At 37.6% G+C, this 13,813-nt stretch overlaps 1 protein-coding gene across 1 annotated transcript; it reads right to left on the minus strand.

Moving 5' to 3' along the window:
* Positions 1-831: 831 nt before the first annotated feature.
* LOC129563001 (olfactory receptor 11H4) lies at positions 832-1,776 on the minus strand. Its single transcript, XM_055436570.2, has one exon. It carries the CDS (start codon positions 1,774-1,776, stop codon positions 832-834), a length of 945 nt encoding a protein of 314 aa, XP_055292545.2.
* Positions 1,777-13,813: the final 12,037 nt, after the last annotated feature.

Raw genomic sequence — 13,813 nt, forward strand, 5'->3', positions numbered from 1 at the left:
TTAGCAGATATTCAAATTTTATTTCAAACTTACCACAAAGGAACTATATCTCTAAGAAAGAGTTTCTTCTGGTTGAGAGAATTTTTTTTCTTTCTTTCAATAGAGAGAAAGCGTGTTTAGATAAGATTGTTAGACTAGGTATAAGAAAGAACAGTCTCTTAAAGATTACAGAAAGATTTTTTGTTGAAAGTCACTGTCCCTTGATACAAACTACTATATATAAAATACACAAATAATAAAGTTCTGCTGACTAGTACAGGAACTCTAGCAATTCTGTAATAAGCCATATGGAAAAGAATGTGAAAACTGAATCACTGTGCTGTACACCAGAAAATAACACAACATTGTAAATCCACTATATTTCAAAAGGATTAAGTTAAAAAAGAATTAATTAAAAAAAGGATACTCTTTCCAAAAGGAAAAAAATTCACAGCACCTTTAAAATATATTATGTGCAGTCTTTTTGTATATCAACTATAGCTAAATAAAAATGTTAAAAAAAGTCACTGTACTTTTAACCATTTGGTAAAGGTCATTAGACTTGTCCTAAAACTTATGATAAATCTTTCAGCAGTGTCTACTTTCCCTCATATAACAATCCCATTTTAAAAATTCCAATAAGGACAGTCTTTAAAAATTTTTTACTGCATGTCGAAGTCCAGTGAATTATAAAGTTTTAGTAGTCAGCATAGATATTTAAGCTAGGCACATCTCTAGGAAAAAAAAAATGGCCTCTAACTACTCAGAGTAAAGCCTATAAGACCACTGAAAGAACTTACACATTTCCACCTTATTCTTCATTAGAACTTGGAAGTATGACACTTTATTGGCTTATGAATTTTGACTAATTCTCCTTCCAAACAGGACATTTCTCAGGGCAAGTTTCATGTCCTTATTGCGAAGACTATAGATCAGGGGATTAAGGAAAGGAGTCATTATTGAATATACCAATGTGAGGATTTTCTGCATCAAAGCTGAGATGCCATACGTAGGACTCACATACATTACCATGACTGTCCCATAGAAGAGAGACACCACAGTTAAATGAGAACCACAGGTTGAAAAGGCCTTTCTCCGGCCACCTGTAGAAGGGATCTGAAAAACCGCTCTGAGCAGCAGGGTGTAGGATCGAAGAATATACATAATAGTGAAAAAGAGGACAAGGGAGCTCTGAGTATAGAAAATAAATTCAGTAATGGGGGCTGGCGCGCAGGACAGAGCCATCAGTGGATCCATATCACACAGGAAGTGATCAATGATATTGGGTCCACAGAAGGGAAGTTGGGAGATGAAAAAAATGGGGATTGGATAGCCAAGGAATCCAGTGAGCCAGCAGAGAGATACCAGTGTTCCACAGAGCCTCCGAGTCATGATGATGGGGTAGTGCAGTGGGTGACAGATGGCCTGGTACCGATCATAAGCCATTACTGCTAAGAAGAGACATTCAGCTGTACCCAGAGAAAAGAAGAAATAGAACTGGAGGAAGCAGCCAGAAAATGAGATGGCCTTCGTTTTGGAGAGAATGTTGACTAGCATGTTAGGAACAGTGGAGGAAACATACCAGATTTCAAGGAAGGCAAAGTTTCCCAACAGAAAGTACATGGGGGTGTACAGTCGTTGGTCCCATTTCACTGCACAGATAATGGCTCCATTCCCTGCCAAAGTCAAGGCATAAACCACCAAAAATAATGAGAAGAGAAAAATCTGTATCTCCCAGCAACCAGCGAATCCCAGGAGAATAAACTCTGTCACAATGTGTGTTGCTGACCTGTTCATGGATCTTAAATCTACAAAGAAGAAAGACGTGAGAGAACCCAAGTTACTTTGCTTCCTTCATATCTTAAGGATTTTATTGAAGGGAACCTAAACCCTACCCTAAAATATATGAGGTATTTTAAAATGAAGTGGGAATAAATCTCACCTTATTTTGAATTGACTATGGATCTAAATCTCAGTATTATTTTGTTAGAATCCAATGCAGAAAGATCCACATCAGTTTGTACAACCAGTGGTGAAAATTTCTTTCTTTTATATTTTGATCCTTAAGAAGATGCTTTCTGATTTTGGTTTTTTTCTAAAGTTGACTATAGATTTTCATGCACAAACTCTTCCACTTTCTCTTATTTAGCATACCTTGTTATAAAACAACAATGTCATATTTTGAGGACAGCTAGCATGAGGTTGATCTAAGCCTTTGGCAACACACCAGAATTAGCTGATTTACACATGGAGATAAAAATTACTCCAGAACACTATCTTTTCAGAATAACCTAATCAACTGAATTATTTGTGACAGATATCATGACACTCAAGACTCGAGGCTATTCCTAAATTCCTTTAAAATTTTCTTTTAAAATATCACTCTAACCACTTGCTGCTGCTGCTAAGTCGCTTCAGTTGTGTCTGACTCTGTGCGACCCCATAGATGGCAGACCACCAGGATCCCCCATCCCTGGGATTCTCCAGGCAAGAACTCTGGAGTGGGTTGCCATTTCCTTCTCCAATGCATGAAAGTGAAAAGTGAAAATGAAGTCGTTCAGTCGTGTCTGACTCTTAGCAACCCCATGAACTGTAGCCCACCAGGCTCCTCCATCCATGGGATTTTCCAGGCAAGAGTACTGGAGTGGGGTGCCATTGCCTTCTCCACTTGAGTGATGCCTAAAAAAATTACAAGAGACCTAGTATATCATAAATATTTGCTATTATTTTTAAAATATCCCTATTTATGTGTTTAATTTCACATTTTTTACACATACTATAAAAAATAAACTATCTTGCTTTTTATATTCAGATCCTACCTAGATAAAGAAAATGGTGTTTTCAATATAAAAGTTTAGTTCATTTAGTTAGTATTTTTGGATGATAAAAACAACTAAAGGAATCTACAGTCAAACAGGGTTTTATCTGCAATTTTATCTGGTAGAATTAACTTTGTTCTCTGAAAAGAAAGTGAGGACATTTTCAAATATCTGGACAGGCATGTACTTTTCAGTACATGCATTTAAAATTTGTATATTTAAAAATTGTACAAAATGTATAAATCTTTATGTATTTCACACAACAGAGTAATCTTGTAATTGATTAATATTAAGAAAACACTAAGAGGCCTAAGGGCGACAGAGGATGAGATGGTTGGATGGCCTCACCAATGCAATGGACATGAACTTGGGCAAACTTTGGGAGATGGTGAGGGACAAGAAAGCCTGGCATGCTGCAGTCCATGGGGTTGTGAAGAGTCTGACATGACTTGGTGACTGAATAGCTGAACAACAGCAACAACAACTTGGCAACTGAACAACAAGAGACCTAAAAATAATAGTTTCAACCTTCAGTTATCTTATTAAATTCAGATCTCCTGCCTTGTGTATTAGAAGTCACCAGTCTTAACTTTGCTAGGAAGAGGAGATAAAGAAATTTAAAAGGCATAAAAGAACAGAGAAATTGAAAGGAGGATCATGTATGATACTTATGAATCAAGATTTGGAATACTCCCATTGGTGGTTTTTAAGGAAGCATAAAAAGGAAGCTTGAGCATTCAAGTCTAAAGCTGTCCAGTTTTCCAATCAATGTTGAATCCAAAAGATATTTGTTTACCATCTTCACTGAATAAGGTGCTTGATAGAAGATTCCCAGACTGTTATTTACAAAGAATAAATAAATCACTTTCTCTGTAATAGGTCAGAAATAAATCCAAGTTCATAGATTTAAACCAGAATCATGAGATCTGTGCTTCCTGTTTTTCTTTCCGAAAAAATGAACTATGTCTGCTTAATGTGAACAACAGTTTGGAACCCTCTAGGTTTGACAGCTTCACATCTCACTTCATCTTTTCTGCCAGTGTCCTATAAGATTTATTAGCAGTGACATTATTTTTCCTGCAGCTTTTGGTGAAAATGTAGATAAGCAGTGGGATGGTCAAAAAGTGGGAAGTTTAATAGAAAAGTCTAGAGCTGTCAATTTTTATTTTGTCATTGATGGAATAAACTGACTCAATTAAATTCTTCATAACTCCACCCTCCAAAGTCTCCAGAATTACTTGCTGGGAATAGTTAGGGTATTAGAATGGAATATCACAAGTTTATGCCATACACACACTGTTTCTTATGCTTTGGGGATTCATAAATCATTACATGAGGACAAACTTAGGGGCCAGTTTTTTCATACTCTTCTTTCCAATACAAGAAACCGACTGGCCAGCCAACCAGTCAACTCACCAGTCCACCCACTTCAAGAACAGTAGCTTGATTAAACAGTTTCCTTCCGTATGCTCTTCACTTGGTGTTCTGTCTTCTCCGGCAGTCTGAAGGACGAGTATACTACCTGGAAAGAGATTGCTTTCAGAAAGATATTCTCTAATAATCATCAAAATCATACAATAGGAAAAAATGGCACACATGATCTATGCTAACTGTTCATTTCACAAATAGGCTTCATAAAGGGTCCATGGCTTTTTATCCAATGAACAAAAATGTTCTGTGTTCACATATGGAATGTTTACACTATACTTATACAGAGGAATAATGACTAACCAGATTTATAAAGTAAAAGGCACTCTGTAGTATATCACATTAGTGATTGTAACATGAATAGTTAGTCCTTTTTTTTTCTTACATACACTGTTGGATTTCCTGGCTCAGTTTGAAGAGATATACGGGTATGGTAGAGTTGAACATAAAAGCATGTCCTCATCATTAACTCTGATGAGGAAAACTCCAGGTGAGGGCATTTTATGTGGTTGACTGGGCTTACTTCCCTCCTGGAGCCTCCAGAGTTTTATTTTCTAAGTTTGCTGAGACATTTAACGTATGAAACAGTGTTTAATCCATGTTTCCTCTCAGGGGTTACTCTAAAACTCTATGTCTCTCCCCAAGTGGTCTCAATTGGCTTCCTTGCTTCCCCTGGAGTGCCTCCTCTTTTCATCAAGGAAACAGAGAATCCAGGGGAAATATTGAGTAAATTTCAGGAGGCTTTTCACTGCAGGGATTGCATTCCATTGAGGAATCACCTTCTGTGGGGGTCAGTGCAATAAATGGAAGTTTTCTTTCCCATGATTCTAATTCTGAAACTGAGACATGCTTGTGAACAAATATTTTCCCTCTAGCTTGAATGAGGATAAGGAAATGGCAATCCACTCTGGTGTTCTTGCCTGGAGAATCCCAGGGACGGGGGAGCCTGGTGGGCTTCCCTCTATGGGGTCACACAGAGTTGGACACGACTGAAGTGACCTAGCAGCTTGAATGAAGCACTACAACATAGAGATATAGGAAGCTGAATTCTGTTGGCCACTTTATAATTAAATCCACTAAAATATCCTGGAGTCTTTCACTGAAATAATCAGGTGATTGGTACTAGATAGGAACTTCCCTGAATGACCTAATCATGATGTGGAATGACCTTACTTGCTGTGGAGGGAAATCCAAGATGGCAGAAGCCATTTACTTGACTTATCTAGTCAAACTGTCCATTTCTACTCTGATTTCACTTTTTATGAATGGGGAATATGAAACCAGTGTAAATGTGATGAGATTTTTAATCACTGGTCTTTCGTTTTTCTTCTAAAAGAACTGAGGCTTCTTTCTAGGATCCTCTTAAACCACTTCTGTAAATATTACTCCTAGGGAAAGGTGAATGATAGTCAATGAGAAAATCTTCACTGCTGGTTACCAGGGCAGCTTATAAGTGAATTTGACACTTCATTGGCACTCAATGCCATTTCTCCATAGAGTATTCTTGACTTCCTTGTCAAATATTAGTTGTACTTATATATATGAGGGTTTATTTTTAGGCTGTCAATTTTGTCCCATTGGTCTATGTGTCTATTTTTATACCAATACCATGCTGTTTTGATTCCTATAGCTTTGTAGTATAGTTTGAAATCAAGAATTGTGATGCCTCCAGCTTTTTTCTTCTTTCTGAGGACTGCTTTGGCAATTTGGGGTTTTCTGTGGTTCCAGACAAATACTAGGGTTGTTTTTTCTATTTCTGTGAACAATCCATTGAAGTTTGATAGGACTTGTATTGAATCTACCTGATGGCTTTGGATGTGTATGTTAGTTGCTCAGTTGTGCCTGACTCTGTGACCCCAAGGACTGTGGTCCACCAGGCTCCTCTGTCCCTGGAATTCTCCAGCAAGAATACTGGAGTGGGTAGCCATATCCTTCTCCAGGGGATCTTCCCAATCCAGGGATCAACCCTGGGTCTCCTGCATTGCAGACAGATTCTTCACTGTTTGAGCCACCGTGGGAGCCATTTTAACAGTATTAATTTTTCCCAATCCATGAAAGGCTAGTTTTCTGTTTATTTGGGTCTTTGTCAATTACTTTCATCAATGTCCTTCTGTTTTCAGTGTATGTATCTTTAATCTTCTTGGTTAAATTTATTCTTATTAATTCATTGTTTTTGATGTTATTGTGAATGGGATTGTTTTATTTCCTTTTTAGATATTTCATAGTTGGTGTATATGAATGAAACTGATTTCTATATGCTGATTTTTCATCCTGCAACTTTACTGAATTTATCGATAATTCTAACAATTCTTTTTTTATTTTTGCTGGAGTCTTTAGGATTTCCTATATATAAGATTATGTCATCTGCAAACAAAGAAAATTTACCTTCTTTTCTGATTTGGAGGACTTTTATTTCTTTTTCTTGACTGGTTGCTCTGACTAGGACTTCCAGTACACGTTAAATAGAAATGGTGAGTGTGGACACCTTTATTTTGTTTCTGAGCTTAAAAGAAAAGCTTTTAAGCTTTTACATTTGAGTATGATGTTAGCTGTTTACTTGTCATAATATGGCCTTTATTGTGTTGAGGTATATTCCTTCCATACTCAATTTGTTAACAGTTTTTTCATTTTTAATCATGAAAGGATGTTGTATTTTGTCAAATGCATTTTCTGTATCTATTGAGATGGTCATTGATTTTTGTTCTTCTATTTGTTAATGTGGTATATCACATTATTATTTTGCTTATGTTCACCCATCCTTGCATCCCAGAAATAAATTCCACTTGGTCATGATGTATGATCCTTTCAATGTGTTGTTGAATTTGGTTTGCTAATATTTTGCTGAGAATTTTCCCATGCATATCCATCAGGGATACTGGCAGTACTTTTCTTTTCCTGTGGTATCCTTGTCTGGCTTTCATATCAGGATAGTGCTGGCCTTATATTCCCCCATCAACAATAATAATTTGGCAGCAATACAAGGACAAAAGTGCCTCTGTGGAAATTTTGGGATCCAGATAAGATATTATGAATCCCCAGGGAAGTCCATGACCAAAGAATGCCATTTTAAGAAGGCAAACTGACACACAGATGTAGACTCACTGACTTAGGTCTTGGGTGCAGATTCACAAATAATCTCATCTTCCTGTCGGCTCAGCTCAATCATTTTTGTCCTTGGTCTCCACCAGTGCCATTCCTCAAAGAAACCCAGCAGGAGTCATGCTCACCTCTGCCCAGGTAACAGTCCCACCAAGCTGTTTGCCTGTGAATCCTGAAGTAATCTGTGACCCAGTTCCGGCTGCTTTTAGCCTCCAGTTGTGCCTGTCCAAGGACTGAGTGGCAGAAAAGACTATGTTTCTGAGGCAGGCCCTCTAACCTTGGTCCAACTATAAATCCTGAAACAGCCTTTTAACTCAACTCTAGTACTCTTGCCTGGAAAATCCTTTGGACGGAGGAGCCTGGTGGGCTTCAGTCCATGGGGTTGGAAGAGTCATACACGACTGAACGACTTCACTTTCACTTTTCACTTTCATACATTGGAGCAGGAAATGTCAACCCACTCCAGTATTCTTGCCTGGAGAATCCCAGGGAGGGGAAGCCTGGTGGGCTGCCGTCTATGGGTTCGCACAGAGTCGGACACGACTGAAGTGACAGCAGCGATAGCAGCAACCAAACATTTTCCCCAGGAGAAATGATTTAGAGGAAATTAGAGCACAAGACCGGAGAAGGCAGTGGCACCCCACTCTAGTACTCTTGCCTGGAAAATCCCATGGATGGAGGAGCCTGGTGAGCTGCCGTCTATGGGGTCGCACAGAGTCAGACACGACTGAAGCGACTTAGCAGCAGCAGCAGCCTCTCTTAGCCATAGGTGAGAAATACTCCTGCCACCAGGCATCAAAAAATAAAAATACTTAAGTTAAATAAATTTAACCAAGGAGTGAAAGATCTGTACATTGAAAACTATAAGACACTGATGAAAGAAATTGAAGAAGACACAAATAAATGGCAGTCTAGCTTGTGTCCACAGAATAAAAAAATTCAGTTCAGTTCAGTCGCTCAGTCGTGTCTGACTCTCCGCGACCCCATGAATCACAGCACGCCAGGCCTCCCTGTCCATCACCAACTCCCGGAGTACACCCAAACTCATGTCCACAGAGTCGGTGATGCCATCCAGCCATCTCATTCTCCGTCGTCCCCTTCTCCTCCCGCCCCCAACCTTTCCCAGCATCAGAGTCTTTTCCAGTGAGTCAACTCGTCGCATGAGGTGGCCAAAGTATTGGAGTTTCAGCTTTAGCATCAGTCCCTCCAATGAACATCCAGGATTGATCTCCTTTAGAATGGACTGGTTGGATCTCCTTGCAGTATAAGGGACTCTCAAGAGTCTTCTCCAGCACCACAGTTCAAAAGCATCGATTCTTCGGCGATCAGCCTTCTTCACAGTCCAACTCTCACATCCATACATGACCACGGGAAAAACCATTGCCTTGACTAGACGGACCTTGGTTGGCAAAGTAATGTCTGCTTTTTAATATACTATCAAGGTTGGTCATAACTTTCCTTCCAAGGAGCAAGCGTCTTTTAATTTCATGGCTGCAATCAGCATCTGCAGTGATTTTGGAGCCCAAAAAAATAAAGTCTGACACTATTTCCACTGTTTTTCCATCTATTTCCCATGAAGTGAAAATTAATATTGTTAAAAAGTGCATACTGCTGCAAAGCATCTACAGATTCAGTGCAAACCCCACCAATATTCCAAGAACACTTTTCACAGAAATAAAACAATGCTAAATTTTTATGAAACCACAAAAGACTCAAATATCCAAAGCTACACAATATTGTTCAGCCACACAAAAAAGAAGGAAATTCTGCCAATTGCAACAACATGGATGTTTGTGCTAAGTGAAATCCAAAAAGATAAATACTGTATAATTTTATTTACATATGAAATCTAAAATAGTGAACTCACCAAACCAGCTCTCTGAATAGTGAATACCAGAGGCTAGGGAGTGGGAGAGTTCAGAAGATGTTGGTCATGTTGGTCAAAGGATATAAACTGTCAGTTGTAAAATAAATAAGTTCCAGGGATCTAAAGTATAGCATGGTGACTATAATTAATAATATTGTATTATACTTGAAATTTGTTAAGAGAAAGCTTAAGAGTTCTCACCACACAAAAAAGGTAACTATCTGAGGGAATAAATGTGTTAACTAATTTGAGGTGGTAATCATTTCATAATATATGCATATATTATTAATAAATCACCATGTTGTATATCCCAAAGTACAATTTATATTTATCACCTTACCTCAATAAAGTTAGAAAAAAATGAAGAAGTTTATACTTTCTTATACACACTAGAGAATTTATTGCCAGTAGACCTGTACTAGGAATAATGTTTAATTTTTTCAGGCAGAAGGAATTTGTTATCAGACAGATACATGGTTTCACCAAGGAAATGAAAAGTACTGGAAATGAAATAAAAAAAATACAGATAGTACCAATATTTTGTGTGTTTTTTATAGGATAAAAGTAAAATCCATGACAAAAAAATAGCCCGAAGGGTGAGAGTGAGGAATTGGGAAATTGGATGAATCCTTTATACAACATATGAAGTAGTGTAATATTATTTGAAGTTGACTCTGATTAAGTATGCATATTGTAGACTATAGGACAGCCATTTAAAAACTTAAAAAAGAGATACAAGTCTTTAGGCAATAATGGAGTTAAACGGATTCATAAAAAATAAGCCAAAGACTGTAAAAAAAGAGGAAAAAAAGAACTGAATAGTTAAATGTAGAATACAGTTAGCAAAATGGTAGATTTTATTTAAAGATTTCTTTTTTGACGTGGACCATTTTTAAAGTCTTTACTGAAATTTTTACAACTGCTTCTGTTTCATGTTTTGTTTTTTTGGCCACGAGGTATGTGGGATCTTAACTCCTCAACTAGTGACTGGACCACTGGGCCACCAGGGATGTCCCCAAATGGTAGATTTTAATCTAACCATTTCAGGTATTGGATTAAACTGTTGTTCTTATTGTTTAGTTGCTTGTCAGGAAGCTTCTAACAGGAGGCTTCCTGTATGCTGTTTTGGATCTGTCAGGAATTCTCTGTTCCTTATTAATTCCTGAATATTCAGTAATTAAGAGGAGAAGCAAACCTCTCCAGGGGGCTGAGGAATCCAGGCATTTCCTTCGATAGTTTTTCTATACGGTGATAAGTACCCTCTTCCTTTTTATGAACCATATGGTAAAAGTGATTATTTACAACTCTCTTTCTTTAATACGGATCCCCTATGTTTTGTAAGTCTGGAATTTTAATCTTTATCTTTGCCGAGAATAACTACAGTGTATATGCCCACACCATGTTGATTAAAACGCCTTTCTTCCATCAGAGCTTTCGTCCCCGTGTCTTGCTTTCTCTCTCTCTCTCTCTCCCTCTCTTTCTTTTTCAGGTTAATTCCTGGAGCGTAGAGGCTCTCTGTGTTCACTTTCCGCCCGGGCTTCTAAGAACCTCTTGAGAAGGCGCTCTGTGCCTTCACCCCATCGAGAGGGTGCCTGAGGCCTTTGTGAACAGAGCAAGCCCCGTGCAGGGGCTTTATTGGCTTTCTGGGTAAACCAAGGAAGATCAGCCTCTTTCTATCTCCTTTACTTTCTCGTCGGTCGACTCTGGACCACCAGGTTCTGGTCCATTAAAGGACCAACAGTTGCTAAGTCCTGTCCAACTCTTTTGGGACCCCGTGGACTGTAGACTGTCAGATTTCTCTGTCCATGGGATTTCTCAACAAGAATACTGGAATGTTGCCATTTCCATCTCCAGAGGATCTTCCTGACCAAGGGATTGAAACTGTGTCTCTTGCATTGCAGGTGGATTCATTACCGCTGAGTCACCAGTGAAGCCCATTAGACTAAATACAAATGACCTAAAGAAACCAGTTAAGAGTGATAATGTAATTTGGGGGAAAAAAGCAAGATAATATGTTTTCTACAAGAAATCCACTTTAAATTAAAAAAACAAATTAAAAGTAAAATATTAGAAAAAGTATACCAAATGGACATTAGTCAAAAGAAAGGTGGAGTAGCTGTATTAATATCAAAGTAGACTTCAGAATGAGGAACATTACCAAGAGTAAAGTAGGATACCTGTGCATGCTCAGTCGCTCAGTTGTGTGCAACCCTATGGACTAGCCCATCAGTCTCCTGTCTATGGGATTAGGATACAGCATGATTCAAAAGGGGTCACTTCTCCAGGAAGGTATAACAATCCCAAATGTATGACATACCTGACAACAGATTTCCAAAATCCATCAGCAAAAACTGATCAAAGTGAAATCAATTTAAGGAGTGAATTTTACTGTATATAAAACATTTAAAATAGCCTACGTTAAGTGAAAGATTCCCTTTAAGTGATATTTTTAAACAAGTATATCTAAACTATTTTTAGTAGATAAATTGTTGTAGCCTCGCGTTTCGGGAAACAAACTCACTCAGAAGGACAATGCAGATAGTGGAGTGCAGTTTATTACACCAGCGGGCCCAAGGCAGAGTCTCCTCTTAGCCAAGGATCCTGACAATCGTTTGTGAAAATCTTTTATACCCTATGTGTATGTCAAACCCATCAACCCAATTTCCTTGAGATTACATAAAACAAGGGAAGGGTAAATACAATCACAATAACCCCATCATTCATGTGTTAGGTGTTCAAACAGTTAATAATCAATAAGTCTGTGATTACATTCCGATAGACATGGAAAGAATTTAAGACCTGTCCGGAGGCTGGGGTGATTAGAGTACGTTTTCTCTTTGGTGATGAGTAACCTGGATGTGTTCTTCAGGATTCCCCTATCTAGAGGGGGTCTTATCTTTCTATTGTAGTTTCCATAGGCACTAAGCACAGAGTTCAGAGTCCACTGGAGAGGTGGCCAAGCATGATCAGCATGAACAGGCCTAAGATGGAGTCCAGGTCTTATGAATTCCTTCTTCAAAATAAAAATTATAAAGCAAAGAAATTTATAATAGAAATTAGTGGGAGAAAAAAGTATGACAATAAACAAGACTTCCAGAGTTCTTGCAATGCCCTCTTTCTTGACTTTTGTAGTGGCTATGGGATATTTGTCTTTTAATTATTCTTTATAGTCATTGTATTTAGCATAAATGTTTTATGTATTTTCTGTCATGTATTGTATTTTACAAGAAAACTGTAAAAAGATAGTTTTTTAGATAAAACCATGGGGAACTTAATTGAATAAGTTCTTTTTGAAGTATCATGCTATGTAAAATTCTGCTTTTTTGACTTACTGGAATGGGTTGCTGTCCCCTCCTCCAAGGGATCTTCCTGACCCAGGGATTGAATCCAGGCCTCTTACATCTCCTGCAATGGCAGGTAGGTTCTTTAACACTAGAGCCACCCAGAAAACCCATATTCCCTGTACTGCACAATATATCTTGTGACATATTTATTTTATATGTAGAGATTATACTTGTGTCTTTTTGAATCAGTGTTTTCATTTTCTTTGTATATTTATTTGGGAGTGGAAATACTAGATCATAGGATAGTTTTATTTTTAGTTTTTTGAGAAACCGCCATACTGTTTTTCATATGGCAATACCAATTTACATTTCCACCAAAAGTGTACAAGTTTCCCTGTGCTCCACATCCTTGAAAACTTTTGTTGTGTTCATTTGATAATAGCCATCTGACAGGTGTGAGGTGATATCTTATTTTGTTTTTAATTTGCATTTCTCTGATAATTAGTTGAAATCACTTCTTGATGTCAAGCTATATTACATAGCTATAGTAATGAAAACAGTATGGTTTTGGTATAAAAACAGACACATAGATCAGTGGAACACAACACAGAGCCCAGAAACAAATCCACAAATATATGATCAATTAATTTATGGGAAAGGAGGCAAGAGTATACAATAGGGAAAGCATAGTCTCTTCCATAAATAGTGTTGAAACACTGGATAGCCACATGCAATAGAATGAAACTGGTCCACCGTCTTATACTATAAGCAAAAATTAATTAAACATGGATTAAAGACTTGAATGTAAGACCAGAAATCATAAAACCTGTAGAAGAAAACATAGGCAATAGGCCTCTTGACATCAGTCTTCATAATGATTTTTGGCTGTGAAGCCAAAAGCAAAGGCAATAAAATCTCAAACTGAAAAGCTTCTGCCCAGTGAAGGAGCCATCAGCAAAATAAAAGGCAACATATACTGAATGGGAGAAAGTATTTGCATATATCTGATAAGGGGCTAATAATCCAAAGTAGATAAAGAACCCATGTAACTGAACAGCAAAAAAAACAAGGAAAGAAAAAAGAGAAAAGTAATTCCATTAAAAAAGGGCATAAGATCTAAATCTAAATATACTTTTTTTTGGGGGGTTGCTTGAATCATTTTTATTAAGATAGAAATGAGATAGGGATGCCCATGATCTTCAAAGTGTTGTTATTATTATTATTTAACATGAAAATTCTAAAACATTTGCAGTAACACAAGTAAATAAACAATATTGATGAAAGACATGATATAGTAAATAGACATTTTTCCAAAGAATACATATGAACGACCGACA

Source organism: Moschus berezovskii, chromosome 9 (genome assembly GCF_049115385.1).
Source record: "Moschus berezovskii isolate FMDL1 chromosome 9, NW_MosBer_1.0, whole genome shotgun sequence".
In the NCBI taxonomy this organism is placed as follows: Eukaryota; Metazoa; Chordata; class Mammalia; order Artiodactyla; family Moschidae; genus Moschus; species Moschus berezovskii.